The 22924-nt window shown below is 30.2% G+C and overlaps 1 protein-coding gene across 1 annotated transcript; it reads right to left on the reverse strand.

Moving 5' to 3' along the window:
* Window positions 1-11241: 11241 nt before the first annotated feature.
* LOC130804800 (uncharacterized) lies at window positions 11242-22285 on the reverse strand. The gene is made up of 14 exons (XM_057669402.1): window positions 21928-22285; window positions 21772-21822; window positions 21608-21668; window positions 21482-21514; window positions 19417-19541; window positions 17832-17966; window positions 17004-17080; window positions 16686-16891; window positions 15125-15181; window positions 14859-15027; window positions 13142-13199; window positions 12976-13061; window positions 12843-12899; window positions 11242-11712 (listed from the first exon to the last, which is right to left on the reverse strand). The coding sequence occupies exons 1-14, from the start codon at window positions 22109-22111 to the stop codon at window positions 11635-11637; spliced, it is 1377 nt and encodes a 458-aa protein (XP_057525385.1). The 5' UTR covers window positions 22112-22285; the 3' UTR covers window positions 11242-11634.
* Window positions 22286-22924: the final 639 nt, after the last annotated feature.

Here is a 22924-nt window from a genome sequence, read left to right on the forward strand (position 1 = left end):
AAAAAGAAAAAAAAAAAAAAGGTTTTCTGGTTTTGGCATAAAAACAGTTTTTCAACTGGTTTAAAAATCATTTACCAAATACTTTTGCTATTCACTCTAATGGTCTCATTTGACTTTTAACATTATTTATCAATCACTTTTACCTTTTTATTATATTCTTAATCAATAAGCTATAACATAGTTAAGTGAGATCTTGTTTGATTCATTTCAGTGCAAAGATCATTAAAATCAATTTTTTATAATTTATAATTATAATAATTAGAGATAATATTGATAGAATTATTACATTGACAAATGTACTCAGTCAAATTAAACTATTAGGATAAATAGGAGAGAGTATCTTTTTTGTTGTTTAACTAACTAAAATGTCAAAAGTCAAAAGCCAATAAAAAAACCAATAGTAAAAAACTCTTGTGTGTAAATGTACATTAATGATCCAGTGCTTGAACACTTCACATAGTTGGGCGTGAATGTATGAGTCTAAGTAATACATCATTAAGGATGACATAGAATATGATACTTAGATATGAGTAGAAACTAGGACACTTAAAATTTGGTGTTCTAATGAAATAGATAGATAGATGAATAGAACACTTAGCTTGAAGTGATCGACGTAAATAATATACTAGTACGAATAACAACATAAAACATAATAAAGCACGAGGTAAAATGATTTCCTCTCTAAAAAAATTATGACCGAATAAAAACGTTAGAATAATCTAATATTGACTTAGTGCATAATATTTGTTGTGCACAATTTCTCAATTGTCTCTACATAAACTCTGTACTTTTGACTATACTGATCTACACTTCAATGCACATACTTTTCAAGTTTATAGTTAGTGCACACTATTTTAGTATAAAACGAACAATAAGTCCAAACAAGACTTACTCTAGAAGTGGAAGACTTATTCTTATGGTTAGACAATGTTGAAGTTGTAACATAAATGTGATGCAACTAGATCTTGCCAAAGATTATGAGAATCATTGATTTCTTCTAATTTTGGCTTTTCTTAAGATTTATTCACATCTTAGATGCTTAAATACATGAATTATCTATGAATTAAGGAGTTGAGAATGAGATCTTATTTTGAATTATTTTATCACAAAATTTTAATGGAATGTCAATGTGAATATCTGATATTATAAATATGCTTGTTAAAGATCTGCAAGCAACTACCATATATAGATCTTGTTGTGTTTATGCCTCTTTTTATTTAAATCTACTTGCTAAAAGTAATTATATTGCTAATTAATACTAGCTACTAAATTATTATACATTATTATTTATAAAATAAAAAAGATAACAAAAAATTGGAAAAAATTAAAGATTATTGTTTTACTTTAATTAGATTCATTCAGAATAATATTGGTTAAGTAAAATATTAAAATTATTTTTTCAATTTTTATTTCCTATCTTTATCTTTTTTGTCTCTTAATTTCTAATTTTTCTATAACATTATTTGTCGAAATCTTTAGGACTTTCCTTTTCCTCTCTCCCTTACTCCCATTCTTTCAAACCCTAATTTTCATTGTTATTTTTGGTTGCTAAACCCCTTTATTACTTTATTTTCTTGTTTTTTTCATTAATTTATGTTTAGAATACGATTTCATCTTCTCTCTGTTAGAGAGTTATTGTACCTTTTTAATGAGTTTTAAATATACATATATTAAGATTTTTAAGTCTCTCCAAGCATGTGAGAGTATAGGTATATGATTTTTATTTTACGGTTTAAAATAACTTATTATTGATAAAGATATTTGCAACGTCTAGGAAGATAAGAAAAACCATTTTGTACAAAACCATTAAATTTATATACAAAACCATTATTAAACAACAATTAAGAAAAGAATATACAAAAGCGTCAGATATATATTAGGTATAACTATTATGATTTATTTTTTTATTTAATTAAAAATTTATATACTCGTTTGTTTTTAATTTCAATATAGATAATATATAACTCTTTTATTGATGAATTAGTTGAATTGAAAATAAAAAATATTAAATGATCAATTGAGTACAAATTGCATAATATTGTAGTATGAAGTTAAAGAGTATAGGTTGATACATATATACCTATTAGAACAAAATCCAAGTTAGGCCTACAAGTCATTGACATGTGGTAGTAGTCTCAGCTTCTATGGGTTTTTGTGATCCTTTCGAATTAAGCAAGACTTGGCAACTGCCAACTTTTAAGTCAAAAACTTAGTAATGTAAACATATTTATTTATGAAATATGTTCCTTTAAAGTGTGTGTTTTTAATGTTAATTTTTGTTAGCATCTTCTGATCTTCATTATTCAACTACATTTAATATGACCCATGTTATTACTTTAATGGATCGATTATGGAGTATGGATTAAATTGTTCATTATGTAGCTTTAATTATTTTATTTATTTAGTTTCACATTTATTTATTATTTATTATTTATATTGTGAGCAATTACATTTTTAATGTGTGTCGTTGTAAGTTATAGGTGTGCGCGTTGTAGTTATTTACCCATCTCTTTGCAGAAATTTATCTATTTGAGAATAAATTAAGTGGGCATATTTCTCCATGCATGCCCTCTCCTTGGAGGAATACGAGTATGATTTGTCTATTACTCTCCTCTTTCAAATCCTAACTTATGCGGAATAATTAGTGGACGATTTTGACTTTGTTTATATTGTGAGCCAATGATTACTACTAGGAAAATAATATTATCTAGTAAATATGTATTCTATTTAGTTTATTGAGTTTTTGTAATGGATCATAATTAGAGATAAAAGTCAAAGTCAAATTGAAAATTTACTTAAAAGTTACCTTTATTATTAAACAAATACACCCTATATTATTTTACATAGTGTTAAAAACATACTTCTTTCATTTACACCCTATATTATTTTACATAGTGTTAAAAACATACTTCTTTCATTCTTTTTTGTTATTTTTGTTTACTTTTTACAGAATTTTTAAAGTAAATTTTGAACCTTAATATCTCTAAATACGCATCATACAAAATTATAAAAAATATAGTGAAAAAGTATATACGTTAAGACAAATCTAACGAGATTCTACATGGATATATTTTATCATTTATATATGTCTTAAAAATATAATCAAATTTCTCTCTCCAAAATAGAATATTATAAATGGGAAGAACATTAGAAAATGAAAGGAGTATTATTTTAGCTATTAGGGTAAAGCTATCACATAATTTGACAAAGTCCATGTTCAAGCATTATAATAGTCTTGATTCAAAGTTATAGACATTGATCTCCTCTTCTTGTATTGATTAGACTTAATTTATTATTAGTATAGATAAAATCTAAATCTAATGGTTTTATGGTTTTTCTTTCTTTAGATGATTATCTTTTAAAGGTTTCATTTTTTTATTCATCCTTTAAAAATTTCACATTTATCTTCAGTTTTATTCTAAAAGTACTAGTCTTCGTTGGAGTAAGAATTATTTTCCTCAAGTATAGTCTTGGGATTGATTCTCATCGAGACCTTAATTTTCCCCTTGCTTAACCCAGTAATAAATCCAAAAGAGAAAATTTCCAAATTTGCCTTCGATTTTCTTCTGAGAAGGTCTTATCAGTATCCTTTGTAGCATGTTATTCCCAAAATCAAATGTCACGTATCTAAATAAAATTTGTAATTTTGAAATAAAATATATTAAAAAAAGGATTTTGAAATTAAAATATAAAAAAATAAATTTTCTCAATCCCTAAATTTTCCCTCATCTTGAGAACCAAAGCAAAGGCATTAGTGATCATTCTAAGATGATATGGTCCATTTTGTTACTAAAAAAGGACATAAATGTCTCTTAGACATATAGATTTCTTTTTCATAATTTGATTAATGTGTTGATAGGTGAAGAATTTGAGGTTTGGATTCATATAATCTAGACTGCTTATATTGAAGACAATGTCCTTAATTTAGGTCATTGCATAGTTCATAAACTCAACCAAGACAAACAACAAATACGACAATAAATTACTTTATTTCTTTATGTAGGTTTAAACTATTGAAAATCAATAAAATAGTCTTCCGAGTTGCAAGTCCGGTTGAAATTTGTGGCTTCCAAGCATGTAACGAATACTATTATTATTACAACTTCTTATGGTCTCTCAAAATTTGCATTGTCAATTTAATGTAGACTTTAACTATTCATGCATGTTCAATCTCTCTCCATAAGCTACTTCATCCATTAAAAAGAACCATCTTGCTCTCTAATTAAGTAGCAACTATTACTTTTTTAAGTTTTTACTCAATCTAAAATTCATCCTCAACAAATTTGAAACTCCTTTTCATAATTGTCGAAAATGACTCGACTAAAAATCTGAAAAAAAAAAAATTTGGGACTAATTTGACCATGATCGAACCATACCACTTTGACTCATTTTTTTAATTTTGTCAACTTAACCTATTTTGCGTAATCATTTTTTGTCAGAAATTACTATATTTTAAATTTTTATATTTTCAATCTAATATTTTTTTGTTGTAGCCTGTTATGTATTTTTTTTTAAATTTTAGTAATAAGAAAAAAGATCTTTTAACATGTTGGGCAAACCCAAACCAAACATGATTCGACCGAAATTAACCCGACTCCAAACCCTCATGACTAACACTTATGATAAGTCTAGCAACGAGTTGTATATGAGACTGTTTCACCATAAGACGAGTTCATACAAACAGTCCAATTAAGTCTTTATAAAAAAATAATCAAGTAAATGAAAAACTTTTTTTCATTTTGTTTTATAAATCTTTGATCAGGCCATATTAAGTCGTCTCACGATGAGATTATATAGAATTTTTCTAAGTATCTAGTAGCAACATATTAGTGAAATTCTTTTTAAAGTTATTTATTATTTTTTAAAGTAAAATTTTCTTAAAAATAATAATCAAAACATAGAATTTTTTTAAGTCACTTACAACTTTTTTAAAAAATATTTTTATTTCAATAAGTTTAATGTTTTTAAATTCAATGAGTCAGACTACATATTAAAATAATTAACATTTTAAATTGCATATATAATTATAGTGACTGATAATTCTTTTGTTGAGCTGCCTCTCTGTACTTACATTTCTTTCCAGATGATGCTTGTACATTCCCAGCTTCAAATTTGAGGGAACAGTTGCTATGTATTGTATTGCTGCATAGAGTATTTCATATGCATTATTGATTGATTATGATTTCATTTATGCACTAATTATTATTAATTATGATTTCATTTATACACTAATTATTATTAATTATGATCGTCAATCTGAAAGTACACTACAAGTAGTGCAAGTGTACCATGTGTTTGCCACCACCTACATTACTTGCTCTCCTCCTTCTATTTCATGCAAATCTTAATTATCAACCCTCAAACCCATGCATTCATCAATTACTTGTATACAAAGGCCACCTATAAAGGGACATGGAGTGCCGTGACCCCATGTTAAAATATAAATGATTTATTTTTTATGGAAGAGAAATCATACAATCGAATAAAAAGACCGTAAAAATTTAATACGGCATTCTCATAATCATTTGTCATATGAAATAATTCTTATAAAAGTTTAACATTAAGTTATTTCTTTAATATATGAGTAGTATATTACAATTAAATATATTCAGTTAAATTTTCTTAAAATATTATATGTTTGAATTTAAAAACTACATAAAATTTGCAATTAAAGTCTCTTAGAATATATATTTGCTTTTTTATGTTGAAATATTGCTAATTAATAAAGTTTTTTCATTGCAATTTTAAATTCGAAAATATTTCATCAAGAAACAAATTAAAAGCTTTAAATACAATCTAATAAAAAGAGTGTAACATTTCACATGTCATTCTAATAATCATTTGCCATACGAAATAATTCTTATCAAAGTTAACATTAACTTATTCCTTTAATATATGATTAGTATATGACAATTAAATATGTTCAGTTAAATTTTCTTAATATATTATTTTTTGAATTTAAAAGTTATATAAAATTTCTACTAAATGTTTAGAATATATATTTGCTTTTTAACGTTAAAATATTTGCTGAATAATAAAATTTCTTTATTAAAATTTTAATTTCGAAAATATTTCATAAACAAACAAAAGATACATGATAATCAAAAGTTATTTTGAGAATGATAAATCATTATGATAATATACTATTTGTGCATACAATCATATACTTTCTCCATTCCATTGTACTTGTTACATTTGACTTTTTACGCAATTCAATGTATTATTTTGATCATTTATATACTGAACTATATGTATCTATATCAAAAAATAAAAAATGTTAATATTATGAAGGTATGCGATTAGACGATTTAAACAAAATCTCACTTGATTATATTTTTTCTTATGAATTAGCTGCAATATATAACATAAACTTAAACAATAAATAGTGTCAATAATAGATATATATATATATATATATATATATAAAAAACCCAACCATGATTAGAATACTGAATTTGCCTATCCTTGTATCTTAACTCTTAAGTGTGTGTCCGTTACAACAAATAAACTTAACTAGTATGTAAACATGATTACATGAAATTGTTTTTGATTTAAAATTGAGGGCATAATTGGCATTGCAAGAGTACATAGTATTTAAAAACATATTTAAACATATTCTCACACTATTAGTTTATGTAGAGTATTATGATGTTTCAAATTAAATTTTAAAATATATTTAGATATATTCTAATCCTATAAGGTTGACATTAAAATTTAATTACTCTAGGAAATTCTTTTACCTATGAAATCATTTTTTACTACAATTTTAATGAAGTTTATTTTTGTACGTGTTTCGTTAGCTTATGAAATATTTAATAGACGAGAATTTTGAAGAACAATTCGGATGTTATGGTGATTAAATTCCTACAATTTGAAATTCCTATGTTTTTATTAGTTTTTTGTCGACCAAACATAACTATAATCATTTCCTCAAAATTTAGAAGTTCAAGAAAATAATAATGCAACCAAACAACCTCATAGTTAGAAGTTCATCCTTCACAAATCACAATTAGAGGTTCACCACTATTAACAACGTAATTGCTCCTACTGGTTGACATTTATCAATCAATTAAAATTAGTATATAAATGTATAATAGGCAATGACTTTTTTGTGTCTAATAGCTTATAATAATTAAAATTACTATCTTTCTAAAAAATTAATGGGCACAATTCAAATATTTCTCTTTCGAAAAACTATTTCACATTATTAAGCTTTATTTATTTATGGTAATTGGACATAAATTGACAAATCAAATGGTATACATTACAAATTGCAAATTTTCCTGTTATAACATTGCTTTTGTCATTAAATTCACCTCCGACTTTTTTAATTTGTCACTGTGTATAATATCCTATTGGGATGATTTATCCCACATCAAAAAATTAAATATGGTGTGCACACTTTATAAGTTATTGAAATCCCTCTTGCCATTGCCATATGGTTTTGGAATTGTATATATCTCCTTGGTTTATATTAAGAAGTGTGTGCACCTCGTGTTTCCCCGTTAATTTGCTGGCATTCACAATAAGTCCGGCTTAATTTAACATGATATCCGAGCCGATAGTTCAATCAAAAATTAAAAATGGTAGGCCCAAAAAGAATGGCGTTCCTACCTTAATTGAATACTCCCACATACGAACTTGACGGGGGTTCCCATGTGAGGGGATGTTGGGATGATTTATCCCACATCGACAAATTGAACATGGTGTACATACTTTATAAGTTATTGGAATTCTTCTTCCCACTGGCATATGGTTTTGGGATTGTATATATCTCCTTGGTTTATATTAAGAAGTGTATGCACCTCGTGTTTTCCCGTTAATGTGCTGACATTTACAATAAGTCCAGCTTAATTTAACAGATCCCTAAAATGAAAATTTAAAAATAAAAATAAATAATTTTTTAAAAAAATTGGTTAAACATTTACGGAAGCAGGTGGCAAATTGTAAAATTAATAAAGAATTAGAAATTAGGAGTACAAGAAATTTGGTGACTAATATTAGGTCATGCGTGACCTAAATAATAAATTACGATTAATCATGAATCACGACGTCTAGGAAACATGCACTTCGATCTGATAGCTTGTGCCTAAAGTCTGAAACATACTACTTACATAAATAATTTAATTAATAAGTCAAACTTAAGCCAACATTTATTTTTAAAAATTATGAAAAGTAATAAATTAAAGTAATTTGAATTATAATTACTGCCTTCGTCTCTCAAATTATTGTAATATAATTTAAAAAATTATAAGAACAATTAAACTTTGCGGATAAAATTAAAAGGAGAAAAAATATAAAAAATTATATAAATAAAAATTAATAAAAATAATACTAATAGTACTTAAAAATAAAAGTATTACAAAGTAAAGATGACACATATTAAAAAAAGTATATATTAAATTGTTATTAGGGGTTAATCATATATGTAAGAAAATTTGGTTTACTCATGAATAGTTGACCCACCGGCCACCAGATACATGGTTTATGTTTGGTATGATCCAACTAGGGGTGGGTATACAACCTAAACCCTTTTGGACATATTTTTTTAAAAAATAGAGAATTATTTTTTATTTTCTTCATTTTTCTACAAGAATCTTTAATTTTGATTAAATTTTGGATTGTTCATAATTAATTGCTTTTACAAATCAATTTAGAGTCAAGTCGAATTATTTTTGAATTTAAAATATCAAATTTTACATCCTAATTGTTGTATGTTAAAAAAATACTTAATTTGAGTTAGTATATCTTACTAAAACCCTATATACATTGCAAATACTTGTTATTAATTTATAACACCTAACTCATGACTGTATTGTTATTTATTTAGAAGATTATTTGTTAAAATGTTCATACATCATTTATTATATTTTATAAAAGGTTTTTTTTTTGAAATATAGAATGTATTTTGTAATAAAGAATTTGTCTCAATTTATTTATCATAATAAAGTTCTCACAATTATTTCTCTTACTGTTTTTAATTAATTTCCACATTATATAAAAGGAAAAATTACCGTGAATAATACAATTTTTTGTTAATTTTCCTACAATAATACCAACTTTAAGGGTGTTTTCCTAGAAAATCCGTAACATGTTAAAATGCAAATTATAGGTGATTATAAGATAAAAAAAATTGGTAAATTATTTAATAAACTAAAGTTGGTATTATTCTAGGAAAATACCCCCTAAGTTGGTATTATTCATGATTAATCAATAGTTGGTATTATTATAGAGAAATTAACAAAAAATTGTATTATTCACGGTAATTTTTCTTATATAAAATTGGTGTAAAAAAGATAAAATATGAAGTATGTTGAATAAAACATGGTAGTCCAATTCTTTATGAGGTTTCAACTTTTAAGATTTAACAGAATTTTAATATAGCTTTGTTCATTAATTAATATTTTTTTATAATAGCAAGAAAGCATTCACTTAATGAAAAAGTAAGAAATGTAATCTTATGTGTCATAATACAAATTTGTATAAGACGGTCTCATTATAAGACATGCCTCATAATTGAGTTAAATAACTTAATAATAGAAATTTTTAACTTATGTGCTTATTTTGAGATTGTTTCACCATGAGATGATCTCATATAAGATGGGTTGCTCTATTGGTTCCATTTTTATTTTTTTTTGCATATTTTTCAAGTATAATTTGATTTTTATTTATAAAGTACATATTTAATAAAAAAAAAATTATTTCTATACATCTATACAAATTTAATTAATTAGTTCTATGTAGATATATTTTAACTTGTTTATAATCATAAAAAATTATATTTAAAATTTCTCTCTTTATATATGAAATATTTCAAATATAACTAATAATATGAAACAGTATGAAATATTTCAAATATAAGTAACAATATGAAACAGAGAAAGTTGGATAGTAGTTAAAAATTGAAAATGTAATGCCATGTTTCCAAGATTGAAGACAGAACACTCAAATTAAGGAAAGAGATTAGAAACATTGGTTGATTCCAAGTTAATTAAGAAGAGGAATTTTAATGAGTGATGACTAAACTGATATTAAATAAAGAGATAAATATTGTATTAGGAGTAGTAATTGTAATTATGAGGATGTGTAGCAGTGAAGTTAGCATATACTCCTAATGGGAGTTAATGTAATCCAGATTAGTAACGACATTTAGCCTACACAAAGGACAATTGATAAGAGTCACAACTGACTCCATGAAAGTGCTTAAAGACACTTTATGAATTCTGCTAAACTTTGACCAATATTATGGATTTTTATATCTGTTTGATTGTTTCTGTTATTGGGTCTAGAATCAGTTCAAACAATTTAAGTTTTCTAGAGTCTTATTCTTATTAAAGTTATATCATTTAGAAAAGTATTATATTTATTAGCTAAATTAAAATTGAAGGAGGTAGCTAGTATAGTGCAAAAACAAAATCGCCTCATAACATAATGGTCAAGCTTTAGAGGTTTTTTTGTTAGAATACGAGTTAAAATAGTTCAAAGTAACTTTTACCAATCAATCGGTCTCCCGAGAGATGTCTCTCAGGCCCAATCTATTAAACTTTAATGTTCACTTACTGTATTCTTAATGCCTACTTACATTATCTTTAAATGTCTACTTACAATATACTTAATATCCACTGAAAAAGTACTTAAAATGTCTACTTATAATATTCTTAGTGCCTATCGAGAAATTTAGCCTACTAGCTTACATACCATATCATTAATGCCTACTTACAATATATTTTATGTCCCTTGAGTAAGTACTTAAGTATTTACAATATTCTAAATACCTACTTACAATATTCTTAATCCTTACTAAAAAACTTACTCTATATTTTCCTTTTTAGATCAGTTCAATTAGAGATGGTCTCACATAAAAGATAGTTTTTGTATACCAATTTGTTTTCAACGACCAGGCAGCAACAGCGAACAGGTTAGAACTTTGAAGGGTATAATAAAACTTTTTCCTAATTGTTTTAGAATGGCTGCTACGCGACTGACAGCATGGTCGTAACTCAGGCCAGTTTGTAGTTCTGCAGATCAGGCAATAGGAGGCTTGCGGAAGCTCTATAGACTACTTAAAACTAGAAGAGTTGATTGATGGATTCTTCGTTTGATGTGTTCAAAACAGTTGCGACGACACTATTTCATAATGGTTCTTTGTATCATTCCTTGAAAGGTACTAAGGAAACACTCTTTTGCAAAGTAGATGACTAATAAACTCGTTCGCCATTATCGACTTTCATGCTTCACAAATCAAAAACGAAATCTGAATAAAATTTATCTATTACAGAGTAGAACATCATTTCAAAAATGAGCATTCTATATTTAGAAACTAATCCTGGATTTTGAATAGTGCAAGGCCATCACATCTAATAATCTAAACAATTTGGATGCCAAGTATCATTTTTATCCACAATATTACAACAAAGATCCCTCCATGGTGTTTAACAAGTACACAACTAAGAAATCGGCTTACATTCCCGGATTTCATCGAGGCGCAACTCAGTTTTGACCTTCAGTGGTTGATGGAAGATGGTGAGAATCACTTTTGAGCTCTGAATAGCATGGAGCACCTACTTTTAACGCACCGGTAAAATCAACCGTTAACATTTGGTGAAGTTAAAAGGCAGTCATAAATTACAAGACTCAAGTCTGTGTGATTAACTTTCTCAACCATCTGTCGTGTTTCAGCATCGAACTTGTACTATCAACCATCAAAATGATCTGAAACAAGAATCAAACTCGAGAGTTTTAGTCACCTAACTGGAAAATTAAAAAAAAAAAAAAACAAGGTACTACAATCTAAAAAAATGAAAGCAAGGAATGCACACTGCAAACAGATGTTCTTAATAGTATAAGAACAGTTTCACATTGTCACTTGGCTATAAAAGAAGTGACTACCATAATCGAAAGCTAAGTATTCAAATAGACTACTAGTCATCGCAAATTGAAGAAAATAGTTAATAGTGTAAGTTAAGGCGCAGAAAAGGCAAAACTGCAAATAGCTGGAATGATGTAGCTGAAGTGAAGATATCCACTTTAGTCGATTTACCGTGCCACACACAAGGATGAGAATCATGGAGAAATTCACCTGATTGGCTGTTCATATATGTGGGAACTTTTCCAGCTAATACCCCACATGAATTTCAATTCTCTTTAATAATCATATAGTGGCTATTCACCCGTCCACATGATAGTAGAGGGCATTAGCAAACTATTCTGCATCTTAGGTGTCAAGGAACCAACTCATTGATGGTTGAACCTCAAGAATATCTTATATACTTTATCACGCCCCCTTACACGAGAGCCCTTCGGACTAGAAGTGTGGATATCAAGAAGACTGAACCAAAAAAGAAATACGAGCAGAAAGAAATCAAAGAATCTACATATTACAATTTCCCATATACTCTTTCCGTCCCAAAGATGTGTTCAACCATTTTATTCATGAGTCTATTATTTTAATCAAACAGGAACATACCTCTGGGATGGAGGGAGTATATATTTTATTGAACCAGATCATGACAATAACTTGACAGAATGTTCTACAATATCCCAATTTGATCATCGATTTTTCAATTTGAAGGACTTTCTCAAATAATAGTAATAGATCAAACAAGAAAAACTACGTTGATGGGATTTTTCTCTATGGCACCAAGGTCATTAAGGTACATGATACCCATATGATTTCTGTTTGACGATGACTTATTTTATGCAACAATCTATAATGGATCAGACAGGGGTATCCCTACATAAGTCAAATGCCTTAAGTGCGAAAAAGAATGTAACAAACAAAATGATAACAAAATTAAAATCATTAAACCGATCATTAGAGAAGTTTTACATAAAATGCAAACCTGGAGAGCAGCATAAGCTATAGCAGTCGCATAGTAGAAGTTTGCATTCCCAGTACCCTGTCACCAAAATCCAGTTAGAACTGAAACAAACTCACTCGGGAAGTCAAAACATGTGCAGTATGTATCAACATACCCTCCATATCCAAAGATTATGCATAATAGGACTCAGGAGATTAACACCGACGTATCCACAGAAGAGGACAAAAGAGAATTGCATATCTGCAAAACCAAAAATAGATAAATGTGTGCCCATCCTATATTTTGAAAGAATAACTGAATAAGCATTTCCACAAACTTGCCTGCTAACTGATTGACAAACAAGCCAAACAAACCAAGGCAAAGAGCAGAATCTGCAACCTGTACAATATGAAGAAAGAAAAAGGCGAATCATACATTTGGCACGTGGAACAATTGTGAAACCCATAACATTTCTGATAAAATCAGAAGGAAAACATGTAGTTCTGAAAATTCCATCAAGTGATTCCATTAAATTCAAACTGGTATGTGTCATTCTCAGTCTTATTCTCGTACAAAATGGTAGCGTATTACAAGTAGAATCAGAGTTTTCATGTAACTGAAATCATTGATGGAGATAGAAATAGGCAATATTACAATTATGGATCTATCTAAACCTTTTCTAAAGTTGAGGCACATCACAACAATCTAAGGGCACGCTCAGCATGGTCTTAGTTTCCTATATTCCACATTGTTGGATTAAGGCTTTGGCCTTTTTGTTGTGTGTGCAATTTTAAAAGACTAAAAGCATAAATATTTAAACCATAAAAAGTGGTTTAAAATTGTCATTTTAAGAATACACGCCCAATATGTCTCTCCAATTGCCACAAACACAGCCTTCCTTTAATACTGCACCATCACCAGCTTCTTCATCATGCATATTCATCGGCCAAGGCTACCATTGCAACACTTTTAGCCTATGTTTTTCTTTGCTGCTTCACTCTATCCCAAAATTGAAAAACTCTCCAAGTCTAATTGAATAAGGCAAGTATCTCATGCTCAATCAGTTTTGTACTAAAGCCTTTGCTTACTTGCATAGAAATTATATGGGAAAAGAACAGCAAAACAAAAAAAAGATGCAAGATCTCATCAAAAAATTTTAAGGGGAGAAACTTTCTATCAATTGCTTGTGATTTGATGATCTAATCTAATACAGTTAGTGATAAACAGATGGCTCTAATACAGCTTTTGTTCCAATGACCATTTGGCTTTCATGTTCAAAGAATGGAGACTGGAGAGACTAGTGTGCAAAGTAATACGTCAACAGGGAGGTCTAAAGCTACACAAAAACACATAATAAAATTTGCGATTATGGGGTAGTTTTGAAGGGGGATAAAAGATAATTAAAAATAAGTTCTAAAAATTGCATCACTTTCTAGCTACTGCCTTCTAGGGTTCAACAAACTGAAACAAAAAAATAAAATACCAAACACACCCTAAGTTCTATGATTTTATCAAGTTGCAAGCGCAAGGTTAACCTCATTTCTTAACAAAATATCAAAAAACTTGCTGACACAACCTCGATCCTTTTTCCAAATTCATCATCCACTTATGCTTCAGTTTTTAAATATCAAAATACAACATGGCCAAGTCAATCAAAAGTCTACAGCAGGATATGCTCGCAAAGCTAGATATGATGTCACTGCTTGTAACTTCTCCCTCAGTCATCATGAATTTGTCCCACTTACCACAATTGGTTGTCCCTTACATTTTGACCCTTCACCTTAATTTTACCCCGCATATGTCCCTATATCTCTCCCCTTCCAATGCCCTTAGTCCATCATATGGCTCTAATTGAAAATCTATATTTCGGTGTGGAGAAAAGTTAAGAGAGGAGGAGTATGTAACTACAGCTACAATTATCAATCAAAAAGTTCAACAATAGCACATAAGAGTTATCTTAAGCCACAGCCTAAATGAACTCCAACACTCACATATTTAAAGGCTGTAAACTCTACAATACGAAAGAAAAAATAAAGTATTCAAAGTCGCGACACTCACAGATGGATAAGTCTTCAGCATTGAAGACATTGCAACATAAACAAAAGCCAAGAAACAAGGTCGGTGTCTCAGCCGTATTGCCAAAGGCAGTATCATGAACAGAATGTTCATGTGGATCACCAGCAAGAAAAAGTTTCGGAATATATCAAAAACTTCAGCAAAGAAGTACCTGCAGTTATCATATCAAAAAGATTAACGTACTTCCAAGAATTGTATATCAACTGATGATTTCTATATTTCTCCATAATTTATAAGTTGTCACTCACCATAAAACACCTATATTAGGAGACAAATCCTTCACTGTCAGAATAAACCCGTAGGTCCTGCAAGAAACTCTCAAACGAGTCAAACCTCTATGTGCTATATTTTGCTAATTCAAAAGTACACCAAAATAAACTTCAACATTACTTCCATTGTTCCACATTTTTTCCTTATCAACTATGCACAAACATTAAAAAAACAAAAGCGTAGAAACAACCTATATCAGAAAAGAGGGCAGACATTACAAAATGAGGTACATTTACCATTTCAACAAATTTAATATTCGATCAAAAAACGTCAAGAGTGAGGAGAGCAGTCATCCCACTTGAAAAAATCTTGGCATTACTTTTTTTTAAAGCTCAACTATTTTTTCTTTCATTTATCGCTCTAATTTGGAAATAATGAATATAACTACAAAAAGAGCAAAGCATTATTAAGCAAATAGACAGAAGATAATTGATTTATAAAGAAAACATAGAGCGATCAACAATAATACATACAAACTCTAAGTAGAAGAGGTAGGAAGGGAGAGCAATCACTTTAGGTGCAACCGACAATAATTCCAGATTTCCACATTTGTATTCATTCAAACATGACCCAAGTGAGGACACTCTGGTATGTCTTACTCACACTCGTATACCAATGTTCGGTCACAGATATGCATCCAATTGTCGAACTTGGCTATTTATGAAAAAATCCCAAGATTTTAGTATCCAAGTGTCCTAACCATGTTTGAGCATCAAGGACAACACGGATACATGAGGTACACTAAAAAGGCCAAACAAAGGATCACTACATATGCATTTTCTGAAACTCAAATCCAGCTAAAGGTAGTGATCAAACGTGTCACAGAAAATAGTTTGGCCAAGCTTCTAGAATAAACTGGATGATGCACTTAACTAGTATTGAGCGCATCTTTCGGCCAAAGCCTAGGAAAACAGCTTGCTTTCTGAAAACAATTTTCAGAAACTGTTTGCCGAGACAACTTACGAAAAATTTTCTGCCATAAAGTTAGATGTCTTGATGAGAAACATAAACAATACTACACTGTTTGGCGCCATTATGTACCTACTATCCTATCAGCTAACTAACACAGACAGAAAGACGCTGCTAATTATAAGAACATGACAGTCTCTAAAGATATCGTTCATTAAAAACATCATTACCATTGATAAGCTAATCATTACAACATCCTCAAGCTTCAATTATAATACATCTCATTATCTTTCGATATGCTCTAAACCACCACACTCAAAAGCCCACATCAAACTGATCATCTTAAATCCAATTTTTCTCAAAGCCTTTAAACACTTCTCTGTTTGTTAATCTCAGTGAAGGAGTTGATGGTGCTTACAGGACATGGGGGTCATGGTGCATCAGGGTCTGGGTTGGATGTGAGCTAGGCTCTAGGAAAACTAGGACTCCCTTGCATCAATCAATTGATGAGATTGATGTAAAAGAAGTGAGTATGGTTTTAGAAGTGAGACAAACAACAAAAATTCAATTATAAAAAATTGTTTTTTGTAGACCTTGACAAGAGCAGGCAACTGAAAGAGAATTAGATACCTTTTGAACATATCTTGCAAGCCACCGGTTTGTCTGACAGAGATTCCACATAAAACCATTATATAAATTGACCAAGCTGATGTCCACAACAGGAATAAGATTACTGGTTTCCATGAAAAAGAAGGTAATATTGTCTCTTTGGAATTCTTAAGCAAGAATAATTTCTTAGGAGGCGCATCTGGACCGTAACCAAGCAAGAGGATCACCTGCATGCAATTATGCCATCAGTGTGAAAAACATTCCCAAAAAAAAGATGATTATTTTGACAAAGTGACAGCAGATAAGTAACAAATCAATAACAAAGAAACAAAACAGTACCGGTATTATCAGAACTGCAGGGTATAGTGATAGATGAGTTGCCAACACCCATCCAATAGCTGCTAGAGGTATTAATCCTGGACCCATGCAAATCAATATGTTAGAAATACAAAAGTAATATGCCCAAAAAATTAATCATAGATGGCAAAAGCACATTGTAATAAAATTGAACAGTAAGAACAAATTAGCAACCTAATTAACAAAATAACAAGCTATAAAGGCTATGAGTCAAAAACGATAAGATGAGGAAAGCACAAAGAGAAAAACCTAGCCAAAAGCAAGCAAAAGGTTTTAGACGTGATCATCATCTTAAATAACACGTACCACATCTGAAACTTAACATTTCCAATATTCATGTGGATAATTGAGACTTCTTGTTCAAATGCAATTTTCTAATAAAACATGTCTCAGTAGCAGTAGTAGTAGTAGAGTTTAGTAACAGTAGTGGTCAAGGTTGTAAAAGATCTACTACCCTAAAGTCATTAAGTGGCTCTCATGAGATTCCCACCTAGGTGGGATTTGGAGGGGCAAAATGTACACAACTTTACGCTAGTAAAACAAAAAGGTTGTTTACAATTGATTCCAAATAACAAACAACAAATGCACATTATTTGATGAGCCATTTTCAAAAGATAACATCTAGAAAAAAAATGAGCCATTTGGTGATCAAGAATCCAATGAATAAAAATAATATTTAAACACAATATAACGCAGCTTTATCGGAAAACACCTTCAGGTTCTAGTCTTCGAAACAAATATAACAGCTTTAGTATAAGAAAGAATCTAGATAAGAAAAGCTTATAGTGGAAAATAAGTTCAGTGTCTTACGAGTACATGCTCCATAGATAGACAAAATCACTAAAAAGTTTTCAATAGGAGATGTTGATGATCCTACACATGTAAGGATCGTTAACGGATTCCACAAGTAAAATAGAGATGATATATCCCCGCAAGCGTGAATGTCTGAAACAAAAATAATAATATCTAGTTAGATCAACTAGATAGACATATTAGGGGATAGAGATACTTATACATGCAAAAATATAGATGAATGAATATCACAACTACGGCAACGAACTAGCCGCATCCTCTTCATCGAACTACTCTTGGAGATAAATGGATCACAACTTAAAAAATCATTAGAAACTAAGGATCTATCTAAAGAGCATTTTTAGACCTTACCATTGTCGCAAAACAAAAAGATGATAGATCATATTTTCATTAATATCAAGGTATGCCTCTTCTCAGATCTCCTCACGATCACACCTAGCTCATACAATCTCCAAGAAATGACCTTTAAACTACCAAGCCCTTGTTTCCTCATGGCAATTAAGTGCTAAAGGTATTTGCTTATTCAAACTCGATTGATCTTGGAATCCTCGTCACTCTTAGAGCTCGATTCATAGAATTTCACTTTGAAGAGTTAAAGAAGTTCACAAACAAATTCTATCAAATCCCGTCACTACTAACAATTCAACATTGCTTATTTTGCGAAAGCTTTTGCCGCTACATATTTATTTTAAGGTTTGTCATGGTCATCAAAAGTACATATACGAAATATGGAATTCACGAAAAAAGTAACTAGAAATTACCTAGAATAAGAGGTCACGCGCACTTTTATTCATTTGCATTTAGATGAAAGCTTAGTTTTAAAAAGCGCAAGACGCACTAATGCTCAAAAGGGTTCTGGAACTTTGCTATGAGGCGCGCCTACTTTAAACTAAGAATGAAAAAAAATATTAAACATGAGGGCCCAATACCAGATGCCCTAAAGGAAATTGGTATGAAATAAGCACTTACAAAGTGTATTTTTGTCATAAACTTCAAAATTAATACAACTACATCAAAAATAATTAATGATATGTATAGAGTTTATCTTTTTAAAAAGCGCACTTAAGCATGGTTAGGCACTAAGGTTCAAGGTGTGTCACCCAATCGCTATTATACGTGCAGGTGAGTCAATTTAAAAAAGACGTATTAAAGATGCAACTTGGGTGCATTGGTGCACCTAGAGCTTTTCACAATATTCCCACAAATCCTCACCTCCCTTCTTACCCAATCTCTCATCCCTAACAGCAATCTTATTCTTTAAAGCCACCTTACGGCGGTGGGAGTATGTAAGCATTAAATTGTATCATTACTTCCACCATGTTGTCTCCCCAACAACATGCCAAATCTGTCTATCAGAAATTTCCTCAAAAGATTTTCCCTCACTCAAAAATAGCTGCACACAAGGAGACAACATGCCAGAGATAATCCAGCAATTCACTGTACTTGTACATGTGATAGGTAAAAGGTAATAAAGGAATATATTCAGGATCAGTAAATTTTAGGTGTCATGATGAAAAAGCATTTGCAATATAAACATATTTTTCATGCTAAGGCAGCAATAGCCCTGAACATAAAGGAATACCTGAAGATCCTAATACTTTTTCCAGGGCAAGTGATTTCAAATTCTGGCAATACATAGATTGAAGCTTTTGACCAGTAGCTCGTAGAAGCAATGCAGAAAAAAGATCTGCAATCACAAAAAGCAAACTATATCCAAGTGTTGATATTGACCATGGAGGTTTGTTTTGTTTTTTTTTTTTGGAATTTGGTAATTAATGTAAAAGCAATAATGCCTTCATCATAAATTACAAGAGCACACTAGAAGCATAATGCTAAACAAACACATTAGATATAAAAATAGCATATTTTTTAACAATCACTTTAAAATTTTAGTCAAGGAGCTATAGGAAATAAAAAGAGAACATAACAAATATGCATATAACATAATAAAGAATTAAAGTGTGTGCTGAGCAATCACTGCACGGACTCGACACTACCTAGTGCAAACAACTATGCGAAAAAAGTTTCCTCAAAGCTTATACACTAACCTTCCCTTATTTGTAAAGGCACAAGATAACCTAAGGTGTGACCTTGTGAAGCGCCTTAAGGCTCAAAGCATCTGCAAGGGTCTAGGCTCTAGCCAAGGGCACTAATCTTTGGGTGTGAAACACCCAAGCAAAGCCCCATTAAAAAAGAAGAGAAGAGATACAAAGAAGAGAGGATAAAATATTTGAAACAATATATAAAAGCAAATTAAATGGCTTACTAAATCATATATGCCCTTTAAATTTATAGAAGTTGCAAATATGATTACTACCAAGGGTAAGATGGAAACAACCACATTGTTATTACTAACAATAGTAAAGTTTCCTACATCTATGTGTCAATTTTTGGTCCGATTCGAAAATAACCTGAAACCCGATCGACAGAAAATTAATTGATCGAATATATTGATTTGTAAACAAAAATAACCTGCCCAAAAAAACTGAAACAATTCGGTCAAACCCAAGCGTAACTCAAACTCGCCAATTTTGTCATTGTTATGTACTTTGAGTCAAATATTAACTTAGTGAAGCATTAAATTCGATAATTTGGTCCATTTTCATAAGAATTTTTTGATAGAAATAAAAATACATCTTATATTTTTTTGAGAAAAGTTCTAGTGATATGAAAAATTTTTTTTTAAGGATTTTCACATGTTGGATTAATTTAACAATGAATCAACCTGAAGTAGCTAAAAGTACCAACCAAAAATGACGTAAACCAAAAATCTTACCGACCAATTGTTTTGACATGTCTCCATACATCTAACCCTACATTACTAGAAGGGAGCATAGAAAAGAATTGTGGATGCTGTCACGATTGCGGTAATGGTTGCAATGTTGTGAACACGACACCTAGCGATGTTGCAACTTGCTTCTCAAACATCGCAATTTGAATTAGAAACTTGGAAAAAAAAAAACTGTTATCTTATTAATTCAAGTTTATAATCTAATTAAAGCTTATGATAAGTTAGAATTACAGTGACCTCGATTTTATTTTATAGGTGGAAGCTTAATAGCATTGGAATAACGGTACATATGTGCATTACATAGGCACGCGATCATGAGCATAATCTTAGGCTAAGACTGTTGGCACCCTAAGAGACTCGCATGAGTCTTTTAATGTCTCGTCAGCCCATCACCCATTCACACCTCACTCCTAAGGTACACTTTCTAAAACTAAGAACCTTCCAAAAATTACGGAACTCTTGTTAGCTACTTCTTTTTAATATTGGAAGAAAAGTGAGATAGCATTTTTAAATTAGTAGCATATCACAATCAATTTTCCCACGGTGGCCGAAAAAAGGAATAAAGGGTGAGAAAAAATGGAGGGGCATGACCATTACAAAGGCTATTATATAAGAATCATATAAGAACATGGCCACAACTGATCTTGGACAAAGAGCTATTATCTTCTACTTCTATGTATGCACAAATAAATAACAAGCACAAAATAAAAACACTAACTTTTAATTGGAAATCAATAACTTCAAAGGAGTAACCACATTGCTATAATAGCAATGGTATGCAATACCAACAAATGAAGTATGATCCACCGAAAACAAGTAGAGGGTGGTTGACGTTGAAGTTGAAGGAAAGATTTACCTGCACAAAACATGACTAGGTAGCCCATCGATTCTGCGAAATGAATCAGATATGACCTCGTTAGCAACATACACCAAAACTAGTAACTTGGACCACTAAATTCTACCAAAATCATGGGTAAATTACTTTGGAACAGTTAAAGGACCAAGTACAGAAAGCAGCAACGGAGACCCATGATACATAGATCCTGCAAAACCCACAAAAATCAAAACCATTATAATCAAACCCCAGCATTGTAAAGTCAAAAAAAAATGAAAAGGGGAATTTTTATAGCCAATCTTAAAACCAACCAGCATAGGGAGAAATGGATGCTTGTTTCTTCAACCAGTACCCTTCAGCCACTGCAAAAAACAAACAATCACCCAGAATATGAAAAAAGTGATCAAGAGTAAAATGTGTAAACTAAGTGGGTGTAAGAAAGACATAGAGAGAAAGAGAGGAATTACAGCGGCGAAGGGATGTAACTGGGGTGGAGAGTTCGGGACGAGAAGCCAATTGAGAGAGGTAATTTGGGAAGAAAAAGATGAGTAAAATCCTGAAGAGAATAGCTGCAATTGTCCATTCCCAGAATCTGTAAACCTTCTTCTTCGATGGTGATGATGACTTTGTGATGTCGTCTTCTTCACCCATCTTCTTCTTCAATTGAAAATTTTAGGTGGATCTGAAATGGAGTAGCACGCTGTTGTGCAAGGACTAAAGACTGACTAGTAGTTGTAGATGGATGATGGATCTAATCTCAATCTCAATTACCATTTTCGGAATTTTGGTCGTTTGGGTTACATTGAAAACCCTTTTGCTCAAGTAAAGCTAAAATAAGAAGCCTTAATTTGGGACATCGGTTTAGATCTTGAATTACGTGTTTTGAGTCGGTTTAAAATTAATTTTTTATTTATATTGATTTTTACATAAATTTTAAATTTATTTTTAAATGAGGTTAAATCGAGTTCGATTTCAAAATCAAATAAATATTTGATCGTTGGGTCTGTTCTGAACACCTCTAGTCAAAGTAAATTAAAATCATCCATTTATTTTGTGACGGGTTTGCACAAGAATAAAGATATTAGTATGTTTATGTTAAAAGACCATTATAATTGTTAAATAGATCTATATAAAAAAATAATATGGTATAAAGTCAAAATAAACATTTACATAGTTATATATTTTGCCAAAAATAACAATATAGTAAAATAATTTGATAGCAAATAATGGTAGCAAGCATGATAGAACTAAACTTATAGTATTCCTTGTATTATAATACAAAAAGGAATTGATTGAAAATATCGATGCAATGCATCAATGTGTAAGATTGGTTTCTCAATGCAAATTAAATTAAACTGCAAAATGTAAAAAAAAAAATAGAAATAGACTAAACTTAATGTTTGTAAACTCAACTACATTCTATCCACTTAGTCAATTATCGATCAATTAATTCAAAATATATCC

Source organism: Amaranthus tricolor, chromosome 17 (genome assembly GCF_026212465.1).
Source record: "Amaranthus tricolor cultivar Red isolate AtriRed21 chromosome 17, ASM2621246v1, whole genome shotgun sequence".
Taxonomy (NCBI): domain Eukaryota; kingdom Viridiplantae; phylum Streptophyta; class Magnoliopsida; order Caryophyllales; family Amaranthaceae; genus Amaranthus; species Amaranthus tricolor.

Bases quoted from the DNA above. Each gene is read 5' to 3' on its own strand.
- LOC130804800 (XM_057669402.1), bottom strand. From the start codon at position 22,111: ATGGGTGAAGAAGACGACATCACAAAGTCATCATCACCATCGAAGAAG. The intron at 21,823-21,927 runs GTAATTCCTCTC...TGTTTTTTGCAG, and splicing joins AGTTACATCCCTTCGCCGCT to TGGCTGAAGGGTACTGGTTG. The intron at 11,713-12,842 runs GTTTGCATTTTA...TTCTTGTTTCAG, and splicing joins TAGCTTATGCTGCTCTCCAG to ATCATTTTGATGGTTGATAG.